This window comes from Setaria viridis, chromosome 2, assembly GCF_005286985.2.
Source record: "Setaria viridis chromosome 2, Setaria_viridis_v4.0, whole genome shotgun sequence".
NCBI lineage: Eukaryota > Viridiplantae > Streptophyta > Magnoliopsida > Poales > Poaceae > Setaria > Setaria viridis.
The window spans coordinates 7,277,930-7,297,546 of NC_048264.2; the positions used below are offsets into that span (position 1 = coordinate 7,277,930).

The 19,617-nt window shown below is 48.1% G+C and overlaps 3 protein-coding genes and 2 non-coding genes across 5 annotated transcripts; 3 read left to right on the forward strand and 2 right to left on the reverse strand.

Annotated features, from left to right (window-relative positions):
- Positions 1-538: 538 nt before the first annotated feature.
- On the reverse strand, positions 539-4,699 carry LOC117844041 (protein ALTERED PHOSPHATE STARVATION RESPONSE 1). The gene is made up of 4 exons (XM_072292073.1): positions 3,481-4,699; positions 2,642-2,817; positions 1,946-2,169; positions 539-1,638 (listed from the first exon to the last, which is right to left on the reverse strand). Exons 1-4 carry the CDS (start codon positions 4,520-4,522, stop codon positions 858-860), a joined length of 2,223 nt encoding a protein of 740 aa, XP_072148174.1. The 5' UTR covers positions 4,523-4,699; the 3' UTR covers positions 539-857.
- A 7,689-nt stretch (positions 4,700-12,388) lies between these two features.
- Positions 12,389-14,289, forward strand: LOC117845223 (chloroplast stem-loop binding protein of 41 kDa a, chloroplastic). Its single transcript, XM_034726184.2, has 6 exons — positions 12,389-12,829; positions 12,913-13,034; positions 13,133-13,235; positions 13,330-13,468; positions 13,566-13,843; positions 13,935-14,289. The coding sequence occupies exons 1-6, from the start codon at positions 12,470-12,472 to the stop codon at positions 14,124-14,126; spliced, it is 1,194 nt and encodes a 397-aa protein (XP_034582075.1). The 5' UTR covers positions 12,389-12,469; the 3' UTR covers positions 14,127-14,289.
- A 45-nt stretch (positions 14,290-14,334) lies between these two features.
- On the forward strand, positions 14,335-14,422 carry TRNAM-CAU (transfer RNA methionine (anticodon CAU)). Its single transcript is given in 2 exon segments — positions 14,335-14,372; positions 14,387-14,422. It is a non-coding gene; the product is annotated as a tRNA-Met (tRNA).
- On the forward strand, positions 14,423-14,511 carry LOC117846669 (small nucleolar RNA snoR114). The gene has a single exon (XR_004638396.1). It is a non-coding gene; the product is annotated as a small nucleolar RNA snoR114 (small nucleolar RNA).
- Positions 14,512-15,165: 654 nt separating this feature from the next.
- On the reverse strand, positions 15,166-19,351 carry LOC117845224 (nudix hydrolase 16, mitochondrial). Its single transcript, XM_034726185.2, has 4 exons — positions 19,103-19,351; positions 17,490-17,592; positions 17,070-17,153; positions 15,166-15,731 (listed from the first exon to the last, which is right to left on the reverse strand). The coding sequence occupies exons 1-4, from the start codon at positions 19,171-19,173 to the stop codon at positions 15,474-15,476; spliced, it is 516 nt and encodes a 171-aa protein (XP_034582076.1). The 5' UTR covers positions 19,174-19,351; the 3' UTR covers positions 15,166-15,473.
- Between the last annotated feature and the right edge of the window lie 266 nt (positions 19,352-19,617).

Consider the following 19,617-nt stretch of genomic DNA (forward strand, 5'->3'; position numbering starts at 1 on the left):
GATCAAAATTTGTCCTAAACATCTCCTTACATTCTTTATTTGGGCAGGCAGTCACATGATGGACTTTGGCTCCCCATGTGATGGCTGCATTGGTCAAGTCACAAGTGTCAACCAAGAATGAGGTGAGGCCCTCCGGGATCGTGCTACACAAAGTGATGGGATGACAATCGACGCGGGTAAATTTGTTTGTGCTAATCCATCGGCACTGATGATTTTTTTGCACTGCACGGGGAATCCTTTGTTATCCTCGTAAGATTATAGCATAGTAAGTTAAGCCTGGTCCACACCACATTCGCAAATTCATATGAATGTTGATTATATATTTATACTATATTTCGACAGAACCCAAAAAAAACCTCCAACAAGTGGCCAGATATATAAAGGGTGTTCTTGCTTCAGGTTAACCTGTAATGCAAGATGTGCACTTTGCCCTCGTGTGAGTAAAATGACAAGTCATCAAAAACACCAAACCGGACAGCATACTAGTAGTGTCATCGTATATTCAAACTCGGAATAAACAATAAGGATTATAAAAACAAAAAAAAACAACCGTGATGCTTCTATTGCTGCAAAATATCAGGATTTAAACCGTGATATTCAAAAAGCAAAATTGTAATCGCTTTTTCCAACATTATACAGAGCTCTATACCTACATTGTGCAATACAAGAGCCATAGCTCCAAAAGAACCAGAGCCAGTCACCCTTTCACCTTTATGCACAACTGCAACTCAAAATTGACTCCAAAAAAAAAAAACTGCAACTCAAAACTGACAGACATATAAAAACAGATCAAGCTATCAACACTCAAACACATACATACATAAGTCACCACAGCGAAATATACACGCACCCACAACTTAGTCATCCAGCTGGTCATTCGTTTGCGCGATCGACCACAAGCCCTTGAAATACCCAGCTGACTGGAGGGAGAAATCCGACACAGCGCGGAACAGCTCTGGCAGGTTCGACCGCAGGAGATTGAGGGACTTATCCCTGACCACCTTGCATTGGGTCTTGTACTGATCTTCCAGGTCCTTCAGTGCATTCTCCACCCTATCCACCACGGCTTTCCGTTCCCCCGCTGGGTCAGCACGCCCAGGATTGTTGCCATCAGGAATACTTGCTCCTCTGTCCCAATTTTTCTGCGCCCAGTCATCGAATTGCCTTCTCTTCTTCTCAAGGTCCCTCCTGGTCTCTTCGATTTTTATCCTCAGCTTCAGCTCATCCTCCTGCTGAACTAGGATCGTGTGCACCACCTCCGCAAACGTGTGTATGGCCTTCTTTGCATCATTATCTGGGAGCTTCTCAAGGATATCATGCCAAGCATGCAGCAGCCTCTTGATTGGAGGTGTAGTCTCATGTGGCTGCGAGGAGTTTGGCTTCAGGTCCGCATCGATGGGAATTACATTTAGCTTGATCCAGCTGTAGAGGCTTCCTACGTACTCCTTCTGGTATGTCATGAACTTGTCAAACTGCGCGTGCCACTCCTGAACAATGCTCCACAACTGCACAGTCCGCTCATGGTGTTGCTCACTTGTTTCCCGTGCAGCAACCGTGATATCAGATGATTTGAGCTCTGTGATGATCCTAAGCTGTGCTTTGTGGTGAGCGTACATAATATCCCACATGTGCGACAACCTGTCAGTGTGAAAACTTAATTCGTTACTTGCAGTATGCAGAAGTTCAACATTCACTTATTCATCTGGCTGAGAAAATGTGTGGATGGTACACTATGAAGGCTATATAATATTTCTTCTGATAGTTATTTATGTAAAGGAACATCTTTCCATAATAGGGAATGACTTGCCAGAATCGACCAAAAAAAAAGAACTTAAGGTCCTACATGTCGAGAACTAAAATAATGAGATGCTAGCCACAGGCAAACCGTATAATAAATGGAACAATAGAGGTTGGTGGTTGGTACTTAAAAGTTAAAAGAGCTTACCCCTTCACTAGTTCAAGGAGTTTTGGGTAAAGCTGCTGATCTCTTAGGCGGTTAATTTCTGCGACTGTTGACTCCATTGTTTGTGAGTCAACAATATATTTTGTGTGCAAGTGACTAACAATGGACTTGGTCTTCTCGATTGATGAAGAACTGACACCACGTTGCTTCTTTCTGTTCAGAACAGCTAGCTTCCGTTGATATGTCACTTTAATAACCTCGAACTCCTGTACCAATAGAAAATATGCACCCTCAGATGTAAGAACAAAACAGGTTAATAAAATAATGAAGAACAAGGATGGTTTCACATTCTGGGGTCCATCATATGGGCAGGAAATGATAATGCCAGTTGTACAAAGGTCCCTAACCTAACAATAATATGGCTACAATGTTCGTGGACCAGTTGAGGAGATAATAGTGAGAAGGTGGGAAAAAATTATCTGAGGTAAAATAACTGAGAGATTAGTGACATCTGGAGTAATTTTTGCAAGAATTAAATGACAAGTATGCATGGTTCTGGCTATTGATGCAAATAAAACTGAAGAGACAGTTTACGATAAACAAATAAACAGCAATTTGAATCATCCTTTTTTTTTGTTGCGGCAGAGAACACATTGAAAAATGCTATGCTTCTAACAGAATGAGTGGTTGAAACAGTTATGTTTTAAACTAGTGATGAACAAGATAGAAATATTTTACCTTCACTTCATGGCATAATTTTTTCTCCCATGCAAGTAACTTATCAAGTACGGTAGCATGTGTTTCCCATTCATCATCATCCAACTCATTCTTCGCATTTTCCGGTTGAGGGATCCCTTTAAATGAGCGATTCCAAGTGATGACTTGCATCACTCTTGCAGAATGGTCCACAAATCCTAATAAGACACAGGATCCTGCTGTTAACAACCGAAGGAACTCGACTAGATATGCCATCCCTAGACTACTGCACATATATACCAACTTGAGTTGTATCAGTCAATCAACCCCTCAAATATAAGCAAGATAGAGACTGCTCAACTGAACTTTAAAATAAATCATGGAGTGAAGGCAATCACCACGTAGTGTATCCCCCAACCCCACCTCGGTCCCCAAAAAGAATTACAAATAAATAAACATTCCCCTGTGCCTCTCTGAGCCACATTCCCTTAAAAACACAGCATCCCCCCTCAACAAACACATAATAGAGCTAGAATACCATCCCTTTACAATAATTAGCAAAGCAACCAACCCATTTCAGCAGTTAACAGTGCAATCAAGTAAGGCCCTCAAAGTCTTAGTCTATCATGTGGAACAGTTCAAGTGTTCAACCTCTCCCATAAGTGTCAAGCAAAACATTGGCTATCTATCTTGCACGTCTCCCTACAATCTTGTCTATGGCGCTCTGAAGTTTATTTATGTACGAGTGTGATGCAATGTTCCGTAAGCATTTTCATCCATGAAAGAATAAAAAAAGATTCTCTTTGATATAATCGATACGGATTAGAATCGAACTCTAGCTCAGAGGATGGGATTGGGAGCAGAGCAGGCATGGAAGGTACCTCGCGTGTCCGCGAAGTTGGAATGGTAGTGCATCCGTGCGGCCTCGAGCATCTTGGACACCTCGTGCGCGCCCTCGGACGCCTTGAGGAAGTGCTCGTCGAGCTTGCGCAGGACATCGCCCAGCCTCACCGGCTGCGGCGCCACCATGGCGATCCTGGCCTTCTTGCCCTCCGCCTTCCTCGACGCCTTCGCCGCCCGGCGCGCCACGGGCTCCACCGCCAGCTTCTTGCCCTCGGCCACCGTCTCCGGTGGCGGCGGAGGCTGTTCGTCGGTCTCGGGCGGAGGCGGAGGCGGAGGCGGCGCGGGGTCCCTCCGCTCCGCCGCCCACGACGTCTCGGCGCCTGCGGCGCCGGGGTCCAGCGTGGGCCGCGGCACGGGCACGGCGTCGCTGGGGCCGAAGATGTACTCGGTGAACGAATCCCCCTCCTGCGACGCGGGCTTGCGGTCGGGCACGGGAGGCGGGGAGCGCGAGGGCGGGGGCGCGTTCGCGGGCGGCGGGGGAGGCGGGGGCTGGAGCTGCGGGTCGTCCTCCCCCCGGCGGCGGCGCGGCGCGTCGTCGTCCCCGCCCTCGCCCTCGCCTTCCTCCTCCTCCATGATGGGCGCCTCCCCGGAGCGGGCCTTCCGGATGTTCGGCTGGAGCGGGATGTCGGGCGCGCTCATGGACCGCTGCAGCGGCGCCGCGGCGTCCTCGGCGCCCGGGGGCAGCGGCGGCGGCGGCGGCGGGAGCACGGCGTCGAGCGGGGGCGGCGGGAGCGCCTTGAGCGCCGCCGGGGCGGCGGCGGCCCCCGGGTGGGCGGCGGCTCCCAGCGCGGCGGCGGCGGAGGCGGAGCGCGGCACGACGGCGGCGTCGTGGCGGTCGGCCTCCCCCGCGGCGTAGTCGGAGAGCGCGGCGCCGACGTTCCGGAGCGCGGCGGCGTGGCCCGCGTGCGCCCCCGCCAGCGCGTGGCGCGCCTGCACGGCCGCCCGCAGCAGGTGCTTCCGCTCCCGGCACCGCGACGCCGCGCCGCCCTCCGCGTCCTCCTTGGACGGGCCGCACCCCATCGCCTCCGATCGCCGCTTGGCGCGCAGTGGTGTGGTGGCTCGCTCGGCTTCCGCTGTGCGTGTGTGGTTTGGGTTTGCTTGGTGCGGGGGGTTTGCGGCGGCGTCGTCGTGGCGAGGTCGTGCGGGTGATGGGCGAGAGAATATGGTTTCGATTCGACGGGGGGCTTTTTTGGGAGTCGACGGGTGGATGCTTTTCTGCTTTGGAATAAAGCGGGGGTGCGCCAAAAGGAAAAGGACTCTCCCCTGCCTCGCGGCCGTGTCGCCGTCGCCGGATCAGCTTCGTGGAGGTCCACGGCGGCAATCGTCCTTGGCCCTGACCACTCGCTGAGATCTTCGGAACGCGCTCACACGCGCCAAAGGTGTCGTCGAGCTCGGGTGCATCAGACTGTCTTCCTGTAGCAGGGCGCGGCTTCATAGCACAAACTCCTAGAGATGATCCTAGGTTAGAATTCAGCAGAAGCTCTGCCAAACAATAATTTTTTAGAGAAAAGTGATTTTCTGTTGATTCTGTCGAGTGATTCTCTTAAATGAACTAAACGGCTGGGAGCTGAAAAAGTAGTTTCTCCTTATTCTATGAAATGATTTTCCATCCTAATTTTAAGAGTTTGTGCTAGAAAATCACCTTCAGCCACAAAATCACTTCTCTCATAGAATCAGCTCCCATAGAGAATCTGAATTAGATGTAACTCTACCAAACAGGATTTTCTTTTCCATTAATGAAAAAAGGACGGTGTTGGAGGGTCTCTCCACGCTCGAAATTCCTAGCCGTCGATCGAATTTGAACATTTCTTATGGAATCTTCCTCTCTTTCCTTATCATCTTCTCCCGATGGTTATCTTCTTCCCCGTCAGATCCACTCGATGTCTACCAGCCCCGACACCAAGGTCCTCGACCCCGTCGCCCTCGTCTTCCCGCTCGACACCAGTGGCACCCGGCACCGCAGACACCACTTTCCACCACTGCGCCCACTTTCAGCATTGCTCCCCTTCTTGTGTCTTCTTTTTCGAGTCTCTCTCGCGCTGCGACCGGGCTGCCTGCTCGATTCCACTACCAACGCAAATATATTGAAGCTCCACGCTCCTGTTGCCTCCACCGCCCAATCGGGGATCCCCCGCCACCAAGCTCCGGCGGCACCTCACCGCCTCCACCACCGCCGTCTCAACCGCCACCCACCACCAACGGCCAGTGAGCCATCCCGAACCTCCTTCTAGGTCCGGAGGCTACAGGCAATCCCAACCTCCAAACCTCGAGACCTAACCCTAAAGGCTCGTCGGTGCTATTGCCGGAGGGGAAGAAGAAACATAGACGTGGTGTTTGTCGTTTCGCCAAAAAAAACTTCAAGTGTGAGAGCCTAGGAAAAACCACTGGAGTGTAATATAGCTTTCTCCGATCGCTATGCGTTCGATGTTACTTTCTCACGTCCCACTGTGTGTTTAACCAATGTGGTGTCGGTCGCTGTGTTGCCCATGATCCTCGCAGAGAGGACAGACGAGGAAACGAGGCCATTGTCGGCTGCGCAACCTTTCAGTTCCAGTCCTACGGAACGATCAAGCTTAGCAGCTATTAATGGACCCAATGCAAATGATGCAGCCAAATCAAAGTGGATCATGACTCTGCTTCGAGACAAGTGCCAGCAGAGGATGTCACTGCACCGGACCAGAGCATTGTGGAACCTACCAGAAAAGAAAAGGGGTCGTTTCCTTTGTTTCTTCGGACGGAAGCAACTTGTGCACACTGGCTACTATGCTAGGGGGGGAAGTGAGGATGGTTAAGCGACTCGTGCGTTCGGGGGCCCAGCGACTCGTGGTCGTGGGCCTAGGCCCTAAAGTTAAAGATCCACCGTCACGGCGTGAAGGGGTGAGACAGGCATCGCCATCCAAGATCATGGTGTGTTCCTGCTCTTCCAAAGGTTCTAAATCAGGATAGGTAGTAGTCCCGTGACGGAGCGCATACGCTCTCAACCGTGGCGACTGCGCGAGGCAGGGCACACTACGCCCAAAACAATTGCAACGGGCGGTCAAAACATATTTGCACTGAGAAATTTGGACACCCGTCAGCATACTTGTGCCGGCGCACATGGCAAATTTGTGCTGACGGGCTAGCACAGATAGAATTGCGTTGGCGCCTCCTTGTATCACCCGCCACCACTAATTTTTGCATAGTAGTAATAAAAAGAAGCGTCGTCAGGTGTGGGAGGAGATATGTGCAAAGAGAGAAACAGATAAGGGGGAGGGAGAGGAAACGACGAGAGAGAGATGTGAGGAGGATGAGATAGAGACAGGAAGTAGATTAACAGTGAGCGCCGGACCTGGTGTTGGCTGTTGCGTATGCACGCCTCATTTTTTTTTTCAATTCCGCGCGCTTCCGGTGCTAGGTCTGTTCGCTTCAGCTTATTCAGCCGGCTTATCAATCACCAAATAGTGTTTTCCTCTCACAACAAATGAGCTGTTTCAGCTTTTCAGCCGGCTTATAAGCTAAAGCGAACAAGCCTAATTTTAAGTCTGTGGAACCCACCGTGAAACTTTTCACTGATTTGTATCGGCGGTGGAGAGCTTCTGTGCTAGCAGGTTATCGTCAAAGCCCGCCAGCACAATTTTATTTACATTTTCTCTTTTTGGTTTCAAAATTTTTAAATACAGGTACTTATTTCAAGATCTTTTGAAACTCCTACACAAGAATATATAAGTCGTCTTATACATGTAAAAATTATGTTAGGTTATATTAGGATATATATGCTAATTTTTTGGTAAGTTACTACCACCTAAAAGTTCGACTTGAGTTATATATAACGCTATGTAGACTCTAATTTTTTTAAAATATATTGAATTTTTAATGTCAAAGTGGTGCACTAATAAAATGACAGGTTTATAGAATTTTCTAATCATATTAGATATTGTTAGAATTAGAATTTGCTTCCATGATATGTTTAAATAGAAGTGATAATTATACCTGACATACACGTGAACCTTTCACATACTCTCACAATTTGAGCTAAAATGGTACATGTGCCCTTAACGTCATTTTTATGAAATGGTAATGCTATGCTTCAGGCGTCCAATGTATTAATAAAATCACCTAATTCAATCTACATCTATCAGCAGCTGTAACAAATCGGACAAGCAAGGATAAAATAACATATGCTTATCCATTCCCCTCTTCCCACCTTGCTTCCCTCTCCTTCTGAAACGAACCGGATTTACGTGAGGAGAATCCGACTCCCTGTATCCTCATGATAGTCCCTGGATCAGTACCTATCACATACAGAACTTATTTTAGCACAATATTACATCCATATAATGATAACAATACAAAATATTTATTACATCCCAGAATATGAGAGTACGATCTGGTACATGCCCCTTGGGCTAAACAGCACGAATAAAACCAATACGGTGGTAGCTAGCTTCTGGAAGCACCATCTTCACGATCATCTCCACAGGCATTCTTGAGCGTAGCACTCTTTCCTCAGTTGTACCAACCATCATAGTTGTTGTCAAAGTCGGACTCGTATCCTGCAAACTCACGAGCTGTCCCCAAGGATTGGGACAGGTTCACGTCACCATCCGTATGCAAGCTTTAAGTGGCCTAATACTACGGGTCGAAAAATAGGCAAGGATTTGGCTCGAGTTTCCTAAGCAGCAACAAGCATAAAGACATAAATCTCCATATCCATCATCCCAACCTCTCAGCACATCGGGCACGCCTGCCTCGACAGGGTCCCTATCACCAACGTCCTAACTTCATACTAGGGTCGAGGCAAAGACTCCCTCTCTTCGCCTCTCAACAACTACAACGAATCCTAAAGGGAAAGGGAGCAACTTCCCTCTTCCCGATTGCAATTGCGGCTCACGACTCACAAGTAGCTCTAAGGGGGAGGTAGAGATATCCCAAAATAATGGAGAGTCGTCGTGACACAGGGTTGTCCATGACCGAGGAAGTGGCTATATGTATAGTTATAACTCTGCAGAGTGTGTACACCTGAACCCATCTCGGAGTGAGCCCAAACGGTCCGTCGACCGAAGGAATGTCACCCTACCGAGCGAAGAACCTGGGAGTTACGATACCATCCTACAACCGGGCTCCCCCGCAGTGGACCACCCTGGAATTGTGAAGCACTCCCACCGAGGACAATTGGGGGCAAAAGGTCAGCACCACTCCCCCTGCACTAATACTCTATCCTACGGTAGGTATGGTACCACACTTGCTAGTCTCGACCCGGGCCTAGATCCATAATTCGGTGAGTGGCATGCATGTTTAACATATTCTTGTGAAGCATGATGACCCACTAGGTTTTAGACGGGGCGAGCTCCTAACTCCCAAAAGCGACTCCACAACATGGTCCGTAACGACACCCATAAAAGGTATCACCCCCAACTCCTATGCTCCTCAACCGTGTACTTGTAACAAGTACCAAACAGAGAACGTCTGAGAATGGATCCCAAGCCCCCAATCAAAATATTGGGTTGTGTAAAGCTCACCCCCATCAAGTATCCTAAAAATACCTTCTCTTGCCGGTTTTAATCCCACGCACGCCAAGAATCCTAATCACAATATCCCATACACATGCAAGCATCGCACATAGCATATAAAAGTAGTATGGTAGTAGGTCGAACAAGGATTCAAGGCATAAAGTAGGCTATGCATGGTTTATCATCATCATGCGATATAAAGTGCTAGCATGCTAGTTAGCAATGCCTAATGGGTATTCAAATCGAATGGGCATGAACCTAAGTAGTCTTCCTCCTCGTAGTGGTCCTCGAATGGCTCCGACTCTGGGTTCAGCTCCGACTCTTCGGCAACTCCTAATTACGCAATTATCATAATTACCAAGGGTCTATTTACAAAGAAAAATCCAAAAGAGATCCATAGAAGACCCAAACAATAACAAGGACTAGTCTATCACATGCTTCATGATTTTAGAAAAATTATGAAACTAGTTTCATAATTTTTGGAGTTAAGATGAATTAGTTATGAATTTTTGAAGTTGAAATCAATTTTTGGATTTTTAAATAATTTGCGGAAATAAGAAAAATCAGAGGTGTGACACGTGGCAGCACCAGAGCGCGTCTTGGTGACATCATCAGTGGGCTCGGATGATGTTAGCGTTGACTCGATCAACAGTCAACAATCAAAGGTTGACCGGTCAACGGGTCCACGGGGTAGTGGATCCCACGTGCTGACGTGGCACCCTGCTAGCTATAGGTTATCTACATGTTAGCTTTAGGCCGGCTATAGGCTAGCTGTTAACATTAGGTGGCGCCTACATTTAGCTACGTGGCGGCTGACTCAACTGCCACATGCGGTCTTTAGGCTGGGGTGGTTATAGGCTGGTGCTTAAGTCTACGTGGCTGCTTGTGTCGCGCTGACGCAGCTGCCTTCGGATCGGTTGGCATGGTGGATCCTTTGCGGCCCGTGTGGCCACGTCAACGTGTGGCCCATGGTGTGGCCGCCTCCGGTTGGGGTTTTGGGCGCGCGCACAGAGTGTTCGGCGGAATGCCTCGAGGGTATTCCGCGGCGGCGGGTCAGCGGGCGGCCGGCAGCGTTTGATGATGGTGTGGTCCTTGGTAACACGGTGGCGATTCTAGGAGGTAAAAAGGCTTAGCCTTTGGCTTGGTGCTACGGCAGGGCATGCTCGCGGGCTAAGGTCGGGCCTTGGCCACGGTGAGCGACAATAATGGAGCGGCGGTGGCGCGCGGAGCGCACTCGTAAGGGTCGCCGGGCTAGCAGTTATGGCTTAGGCTTGAGCACGCACGTGGGCTCGAGGTCTAGCCCCGGCTGCGGCGTGGCAACGCGACTCACGGGTGTGCCGGCGGGTCGGCCCGTGGCGCACGGCGTCGCAGCCGAGCAATGACACGGTGTGGCACCTGTAAAAGAGCTCATGGCACGATGGCCGGACAGAGCGCGGACAACGGCAACACGGCGGCGCACGCGTGGGCAACGCTCGGGCACGAGGTCACGGCGTTCACCTGGTGGCTCGAAGGCGACGGTGGCGGTGCGGTGGCGAGGTGACGCGGTGGCGGGTTGAGGCCGTGCAGAGAGAGCGAAGCGCCGGTGGAGTCGTGGTACTTCGCTCGGTGGAGTCGTGGTACGTGCGCCGGCTTAGCGGAGTTCTGGGTGCATGGGCAGCTCCAGTGGGCGCCCTTCCTCCCCCAGTCCTTCTTCTTCTCCCCCAACACCTCCTCCTCCTCTCTAACTGACGGCGGATAGGGGAAATTCCCAAGGGCGGCTAGGGCAGGGAGCGGCCAACGTGGGGGTATTAGTAAATGGCGGCTAGGGTTTACGCGCGTGGGTGGACGGCGGTGATGCGGTGAGAGCGGCGTGGTGGCCATCGGCATGCGCCAGCGCAAAAGCGTCGCCAAGGCCCAACGATCGTGCTCGCGGTGCACGTCGCTATCACAGCGTGCCGCGCACGTGAGGCTGGCGGAGGAAGAAAGGGGAATAGTTCCCCGAGTCGTTGACGGGCGGGGCCTGACAGGAAGTGGCCGTGGCAGGGAGTAGTCCGGAAGGTGGGCCGGTGGGCAGCGGGCTGGGCCAGCCAGTTTAGCAGGTCTCCAGCCTGGCAGGGAAGTGGGCTAAGGTAGGCTGGGTGGTTGGGTGGGCTTGCTTAGGGGTTAGGTGGGTTGTCGAGGTTTCGCCCCATGTTAGGTAGTTTAGGTTTAATTCAAATTTGATTTCTAGAATTCAAGTTTGAATTCACTCAATCAAAATCCAAAATAAGGCCAAATAAAATCCAAACAACACACTAGCAAACATCCAACCCTAGGTTTTTAATTTAATTCCAAATAATCTAGGAATTTTTGGGAGAGATATAATGAAAACATTCTTATAGTTTGGAAATAGATCAGACTCCCACGTATGATGGTAGTGGTGAGCTAGTGGAGGCAGAGGGGCGGGATGAAGCGCGAGGCAATGCTCCAACAAGAAGAGGGGCATCAACGTGGGTAGGAATGGATATGGGTGTCTGGAAATCCGAATTATCCGTATTCCTATCTGCCTAAAATATTATGGATATCCGTATTCGTATTCGATTTTAATATGAACGTCAAATGGTTATATCCAAATTCGATTTCAATATTTTTCTCTATCCAATTAAAGATTCATATTTGACAAAAATATGAAATATCCGATACTATCCATATCCACGAAGAGTAAAGTACCCCATGAAATCATCTAAAATACTAATAATAAATGATGTCAACTCTAATATTACTAATAAAGTAATTGTGTACACCATCTCAAGTATTAAAAAGTTATCTATTTGACAAATGACTAATTATGTTAGTCTAATATTACTAGTGGTATATAATAAATAAATGATAATGTTTAATTAATTTAATGTGGCTAATCATATTAATTTTATTATACTATTTTATTTAATGAATAAATTATATTTATATGTATTAATGTACTTATTTTCTTATTAAATAATTTATATATTTGTGGAATTATTTATTTAAATGATATTCATTTGATATATATTTAATTATTGAAATATTTATTTAATAAATATATTATTTTCAATAAGGTATCTATTATGTGCTAATTAATCCCTAGTTATAGCATGGTTTTTTTTATCTACTATAAAAGTATCGATAAAATAAATTGATACTCGATATGACGCTATGTTCCAAGTCAAGTAAGTATCCGAATGTGAATCCGAATTCGAACTATTTGTTTTTTATTCGTATCCGATATGATTCGTATTCGTATCCAAATTCATATTAAAATATGGGAAATAGTGTTATCCGAATTCGATTGTATTTAATCCGAATATACGCGGGACCTCGCGACGTCGGGATGGTTCGCGCGTGCAGACGGGGTGGCTAATAATTAATGTAGCGCTAGCAGCTCCGAACTTTAAACCTTTGTGTGAAACTTTAAATCCCTCTAATCCTGCGTCCACCACTCATCACTCCGCTCTCTCATCTCTCCTCCTCCAGGCCACCAATGGCCCTCTCCGCCGCCGCCGGGGCCACCACGGCGACCGCGTTCGCGTCGGGTCGGCGCCTCTCGGTCTCCTCCCCGTGCCCCTCCGCGTCGGCGTCGCTGCCGTCCTTCCTCGCCGGCGCGTTCCCGCGTGCGGTCGCCGCGAGGCGGCGCGCGGCGCCGGCGGCCCGTGCGGCAGTCTCCGTGCGCGCGGAGGCCAAGAAGAGCGTGCTGATCGTGAACACCAACAGCGGCGGGCACGCCGTGATCGGTTTCTACTTCGCCAAGGAGCTGCTCGCCGCCGGGCACGCCGTCACTGTGCTCACCGTCGGGGACGAGGGCTCCGACAAGATGAAGAAGCCGCCCTTCTCCCGCTTCTCGGTATGCCCTGCTGCATTGGGCGCTGATGATTTGGGGGTTAATTTTGTACTTGATTTCTTGGTAATCGAGCTTTTGATGGGCAGGAACTGACGGGAGCTGGCGGGAAGACGGTGTGGGGTGACCCGGCGGACGTCAGCGCGGCCGTCAGCGGCGCGTCGTTCGACGTCGTGCTCGACAACAACGGCAAGGACCTCGACGCCGTCAAGTACGATACGTCTCGCTCGTCTTCTTTTCCGCTCCGGTGTTCACGATGCAGTCATGGCAGTGACACATCTCAATGGTGGTGACCGGTGATGGGCGCAGGCCGGTGGCGGACTGGGCGAAGGCGTCCGGCGTGGGGCAGTTCCTGTTCATCAGCAGCGCCGGCATCTACAAGCCGACCGACGAGCCGCCGCACGTCGAAGGGGTAACGCTTTGTGTCACTTGTGACACATGAGCAGAGTCGATGTCACATCTTCTTCTTGTGGTTGACTGGCAACAATCAATGGCGACGCGCGCAGGACGCGGTGAAGGAGAGCGCGGGGCACGTGGGCGTGGAGAAGTACATCGCGGAGCAGTTCAGCAGCTGGGCGTCGTTCCGGCCGCAGTACATGATCGGCTCCGGCAACAACAAGGACTGCGAGGAGTGGTTCTTCGACAGTAAGAACTGGCGCATTTTCCTCTTCTGTTCTCTTCTCCGGCGACGACGAGTCGACGGTGACCTCCATCCTCAGCACCGGCATATGATGTGATGCAGGGATCGTGCGGGGCCGGCCGGTGCCGATCCCGGGCAACGGGATGCAGCTGACCAACATTGCGCACGTCCGGGACCTCTCCAGCATGCTGGCGCTCGCCGTCGAGAACCCCGGCGCGGCGGCCGGCAAGATCTTCAACTGCGTCTCCGACCGCGCCGTCACGCTCGACGGCATGGCGAGGCTGTGCGCGGCCGCGGCCGGCGCCGCCGTGGAGATCGTGCACTACGACCCCGCCGCCGTCGGCGTCGACGCCAAGAAGGCCTTCCCCTTCCGCAACATGGTATAGGCGAGCTGTGAATCCGAAGGACTTTTCCTTTTACCATTGGGAGACAAAAAATGCTCATGGCGTCGTTTGAATTCCAATTTGGCAGCATTTCTACGCGGAGCCCCGGGCGGCGAAGGAGGCGCTGGGGTGGGCGAGCACGACGAACCTGCCGGAGGACCTCAAGGAGCGGTACGCCGAGTACGCCGCCAGCGGCCGCGGCGACAAGGCCATGGCCTTCGACCTCGACGACAAGGTCCTCGGCGCCGTCGGGATTGTGCCGGCCAGCGCCACCGTGTAGGAGGAAGCAGGCAGTATCAAAAGACAAGTTTTGTGGATATATATACGCTAGCAGGTCCTCCTGGCACGTCGCCAAAGAGGCAAAGACGCTACATAAACACGAGAAACAGTTCTTTTTTGTTTTGTGCAATGAAACACGACATGATAATGATGCTTTCCTGTAAGTCTTGCTGTAACTAATAGTAGGCCGTGCAGTTTCGGACAACAACGGGGTGGTGGCGCAGTTGGCTAGCGCGTAGGTCTCATAGCTGAAAGCGAGTGATCCTGAGGTCGAGAGTTCGAGCCTCTCTCACCCCAGAGCGATGACAGAATTCTGTGCTCCCGTGATTGGTTGGGTCCATCACAGCCGTCTGATCTCACAGACGATAAGACGCACATCTGAGCTCTTCTTTTTTTTAATTTTTTTTTCTTGGGTCGAAATTTACTAGCAGCTTTACTAGCACAATTCACAGCGTTCTCTTCCTTATTTGCTCAAATCTGAGCTCTTCTTTTTTATTCTTCTTCTTGGGTCAAAATTTCCAGAGATGAGTTTCCGTGTTGCCCAAAACCGATGGGTCACAATCAAAGTTTTGCATTGCTCTAACATCTTAATTTCATCTTGTGATCCCAAACCTTCTGAATTATCCACAAAAAAACATGAACTTTTGATACAACAAATCTGCTATTTTGAATGCTACAACAACAGGGCTAGTGCCACAAAGATACACACTGACCCAGTTCAGTGCAGACTGCAGAGCGATGACATGCTCAGTGCTCCTGTGATTGGTTGGGTCCATCATATCCGTCTGATTAGTGTACAGACGACTGAGCTCTTACACCATTTTTCTTTTCTTTTTTTTTAAATAATAAAATTTCCAGCTCATAAACAAAATTAACACATCTTTTTTAATCAAAATTTAATAGAGACTTCTGAAAATAAACCCATCCCCTTTTTTTGATTTAATTTTACAGCTCAATCAATTCCGCATGCGCTTCCAGCAAAATACATCCGCACTCTGGGAGAGTACAGAAGAGCAATGCCCCCAGATCAAAGAAACAGATTGATCAACAAGACAATTCCTGACTTTCAATGTTGCAATTACAAACACGCTTCCATATAAGGTGCAACACAACATTTGGTGTAAGACTTAAATAGCTGGTGACCGCGAGAATCAGCAACTTACAATTCCAACAATCCTCGGGTCGGCTGACGACACACACACTATAATGTGTCCTGAAATTGTGGGTGAACCAACAAACTACCGAGCATCAGGGAGCCCTCAGTTACGTCAGGTTATGGAAGTTTAACCCAAGCAAAGGTAAAAAGGGAAAAGGAAATAGCAGATGCCTCCTGATGCTTCAGGTGTCGTCATCTTTCGCTTCGGTCCACACAGCCACCACCGTTGCTCCAGTTCTCAAGCCAGGCAGAGAAGCCTGTCACAAGGGCTTCTTGCATCCATGGGTGACGACTCCGCTCTGCCGCCTCAGGTACCGTGAGCCAGCTCCTCTGCCGGGTACTCTGTTCAGGCCAGGAGGCCAGCTCTTCCTTCACGTGCAGTGCAAAGACAGCAGCTCTGCACATACCTTCAGGTTGCTTGCTCTTGAAATCGTAGAAGCCCAACAGTTTCTTATGCACAGAACAAGTAGCACGATCAGAAAATGTGCCGGCAGGACATATGGAAGCAAATAAGAGCTGTTTAGAAAGAACATAAAAATATGGCACAGTGTAAAAAGTCAAACAGAACAACTGAACAAAGTCCATTTATATATATATGCAGACACAAAGTTTGCCTCGATTTGCTAGGATGCAGACATGTAAATGAACGGCCTTACAATTGCAAAATTTAAATCTTTAACCTCCTTGCATTTCTGCACAAAAGTTGGTAAATGCCAAATAAATTCATCCGCTACATACTTTTATTTGATATTATTCATGTTTTATTGGATGCAGTGTGTTCGTGTATAAATACTTGCATTCTTTTATAGTACCAAACTATCAATAGCACCAAACATATGGAAGTAACGTAACCAGATGCAATTATGAGAAAAATAAATGCTGATATAGTAGAAGACCACAGGAGATGGTAGCAAGCATGGCTTAGGTCTAGATTATGTTAACTACAAAAGAATCCTACCTTAACCCATCAGTTAACTCCCATAATTTATGGCTACAGAAGTGCAATAACACTACTACCTCTAGCCAAATTAGATATCATTCTACAATGCGTGCAGCAAAACTTTAAATCCTTTATCACTGCTATACATCAAAGTATTCGATTTCACACATCAAAATGATAATATAATCATTCAAAGGTACATATATATCACTATAACTTTATTATTTTAGTGTCATAGACAACAAAGGATCAGACAAGAGTATATACACTAATAAGCTAAACTATGGATGATGGGGACAAACTATCCTTTTAGACAAATGGCACAGTTCTTAACATCAAATGGTCCTAGTTTTATGAAGTGTCAAATTACCAACTAAAAAACAAGTGGATGCTAGCATCATCAAATGGGAGAGGAGTCTACCAAAGTGGACACATAGTTCCAGCTGTCCATAAAAAATTCATAGAGAACTCCTAAGGCTTGATAGAGATTGACGCTTAACAATTAGCATGTTAGTGCTCTAGTGTCAATAAAATTTTGTACTATGAAGAAAGTTCCAACGAATTCATAGCACCAGGCTGAAAGTTAAGACACCAGAATAATCTCAAATTTCCAGACTAAGTCCAAAGTTCTAGATTCCAGATAAGGGTAAGACATAGAGTACATGGACATCTACAAATCTGGTAACTCCAAAAAGTGTCTCGTGCATGTATTGCCATAAAACAGAATATGCCATATATCATAAAAACACAGTTTGCCATTTATGCCTTAGAAGAGGACGGGAATTTTTCCAGGATACAATTAATATTTCATGTTTAGCACGAAAGTTTATGATAAGACTATATCTCACCACTAAATCTCCTCGAACTCCAGCTTCTTCGATAGCTTCTCGTGCAGCTGCCTCTTCCACAGTTTCATCATTCTCCCATCCTCCCTGCAGCAATAAAATATACCACCAAAAAGGCACTGTAATGATAATGCATCGGAGAATTCTTTGCTTTATATAATATATGTGACAAATAAGTAAATCTAAGTGACTGCTCCTTGGCCCCTGTTTTCTTAGTATCCAGTTAATCACATTAATATCTACCTTATACAAGCCATAGCACACAATGGACTTAGTAGCAGCTAATACATCGATGTGGACATGACACGAGAAAAAAAAACAGATTTATTTTCGTAAACTAATCACAGAAAAAAATACTCATATTTCCATACATCATACAATGACAATTATGTGAACCTCTGCGAAGTTTATATTTCACAGTACCTTTGGAAATAGAAGACCTGGTCCACTCTGGGAGTTGATCATGAGAACTTCAACAAGTTTCTTTTGTTCATCTTTAATGTCTCTATATCTGAATGGTATGCACCTACATATACAAGGAAGAAGTATGAGCCAAATAAAACACATTGCCACATTCACACTCTTAAAAGTAACTGGGCCTACAACCACAAGACTTGAGATTACAGAGAGACGCAAATATAATAAACTTTAAAATATGGATAAAATCCCTGAGGTGTATTCTTGGTGCAGTGTAATCATTGGTAGATGCTTTCTATATGCTGTAGAGATGCTGCCATTGATTACTTAATAGCAGGAGAAACTAGAAAGTTAAGACATCTGTTTGCATGCTCAGTAGACTGCATATTTTTGTATCAAAGAGTAAAATGAGAAAAAAATTTAGTACAAGCAGAATTAACTAACTGATGTTTTTCCAGTTAGGTTGTTGACATCGAACTAATGCTGCAAATGATTTACACTCTAAATTTAAGCCATTTGAAAGACATAAAAGTATGAAACGATGAATGTCCATATCACCAACATGAAGCACTTATGTAGTAAACACCAGTGACATTTTTACCACACCACAGATGGCCAACAAGCAGTGAAGCAACAAGAAGAAATATCAGCTATTCTACTAGTTTCTTGTGTATTCTCTTGTTGATATAAGTAATTGTACTCACAGGATCAAGAATAACCTGCACGTTACAGGGACCTTTTCTATGGTCTCACCTTGCACACCTATCTATGCCTTATAATCCAGAAAACGTACCTATATCTTTTGCTACTATTTCTGAAAAAGCGTGAACTTCCTTCGCAAAATTTACAGCAGAAAGAGATCGATTCTGCACAGACCTCTAACAAAGCCCACCAAGCAGGCCTCTAACATATAAGAATGAGCTTATGCCATAGCTTAAAGCTCAACTGACCGAACCTTGAACAAGCATCCCCAAGTCGGAACATCTGCTTATGCTAAGCCAATGAACACACCAGCCTCTTCTCCACAACCCATAATTGGCCCACAATCTTTGTTGATCTAGTACCAAACCAAAATTCATGGCAGATTCCTTTCTTGACGGGCGTAATTTTGAACCAAACAGAGATACACCAACCCGCTTCCCCTGTCAACTACACTCACACTACCTTGTGATGAGATCACAACCGGAGAAGAGCAAAACGGTAAGCGGGCAGTAAATGGGTCGACAACGCCAGGTGCCAAGAAAGTAATGCGATGACACGCACAAGACCTACTGTTCATTGATTAAGGAAAACCTAGTGTTATTAATCAGCCAGAGAGGCCGACCCTACTCCCCAACAGTAGCAGCAATACAACAATGGGTAATCGCAGCCCAACAAGACCACATGCATCCTATCCAATCTACTCTAACCAAGAACCCATTCAAGCATAGCTAGCCTTATAGCTGCCCAACCAAGCAAGTACAGATTGTGAACCAACCCAATCAGATCGAATCGAATCGAATCGAAGGCAGAGAAATGATTCACTTCTTTGGTGGTGGGGATGCCAGAAGGTAGAGGTAGGAGAGTGGGTAGTGGGTGGGGGACGGGGAGGGGGAGGGGGGCTCCCCCTGCGGACGCACCCGGCCACAAGGCGACGGCCGTCCTCGTAGCGCTGCAGGTGCCGGCCCGTGCGGGCCACCAGATCGCACATGCCCGCCTCCCCTTCTTCCTCCTCCGATCCCGCGGCGGGGCTCAGGCTGCCCCCGAGCCAGGCCCCCCGCCGGTTCGAGCCTCTCTCCTCTCGCGCCAGGAGGGGCGGCGGCGCGCGGCAATGCGGCGGGGCCGTCTGGCCGTGGGTGGCGGATTAGCGTGCGCCTCGCTGCGCCGTGGGGCTCGTTGGCTGACATCATATATGTGTCATGAGGCAGTGAGGCTGGTGCGCTGTCCTGTCCATGCCATTTTCCTGTTCATGCTTGTTTTTAGCATCTTGATGAACGACTTCTTCATTTTCATCATACCAATTACCAGATGCATTGCATTTTAATAGTGAACTGTTGTCAGCTACCTCATCTGTCGGATATTCAGATGCACAAAAGCACCAGGGCCCCAAGCAGATGACACTTATGCGGTGCTCTCCAGCTCTTAAGTGGGTGTT

Excerpts from the sequence above, each read along its gene's own strand:
- LOC117845224 (XM_034726185.2), bottom strand. The coding sequence starts at position 19,173 with ATGTGCGATCTGGTGGCCCGCACGGGCCGGCACCTGCAGCGCTACGAG. Across the intron at positions 17,154-17,489 it reads CAGGTCTTCTATTTCCAAAG|GGAGGATGGGAGAATGATGA; the intron begins GTACTGTGAAAT and ends TTATTGCTGCAG. Across the intron at positions 15,732-17,069 it reads GAGTTCGAGGAGATTTAGTG|AAACTGTTGGGCTTCTACGA; the intron begins GTGAGATATAGT and ends TCTGTGCATAAG.
- LOC117845223 (XM_034726184.2), top strand. The coding sequence starts at position 12,470 with ATGGCCCTCTCCGCCGCCGCCGGGGCCACCACGGCGACCGCGTTCGCG. Across the intron at positions 12,830-12,912 it reads CGCCCTTCTCCCGCTTCTCG|GAACTGACGGGAGCTGGCGG; the intron begins GTATGCCCTGCT and ends TTTGATGGGCAG. Across the intron at positions 13,469-13,565 it reads CGAGGAGTGGTTCTTCGACA|GGATCGTGCGGGGCCGGCCG; the intron begins GTAAGAACTGGC and ends GATGTGATGCAG.
- LOC117844041 (XM_072292073.1), bottom strand. The coding sequence starts at position 4,522 with ATGGGGTGCGGCCCGTCCAAGGAGGACGCGGAGGGCGGCGCGGCGTCG. Across the intron at positions 2,170-2,641 it reads AATTATGCCATGAAGTGAAG|GAGTTCGAGGTTATTAAAGT; the intron begins GTAAAATATTTC and ends CTATTGGTACAG. Across the intron at positions 1,639-1,945 it reads CTCCTTGAACTAGTGAAGGG|GTTGTCGCACATGTGGGATA; the intron begins GTAAGCTCTTTT and ends TCACACTGACAG.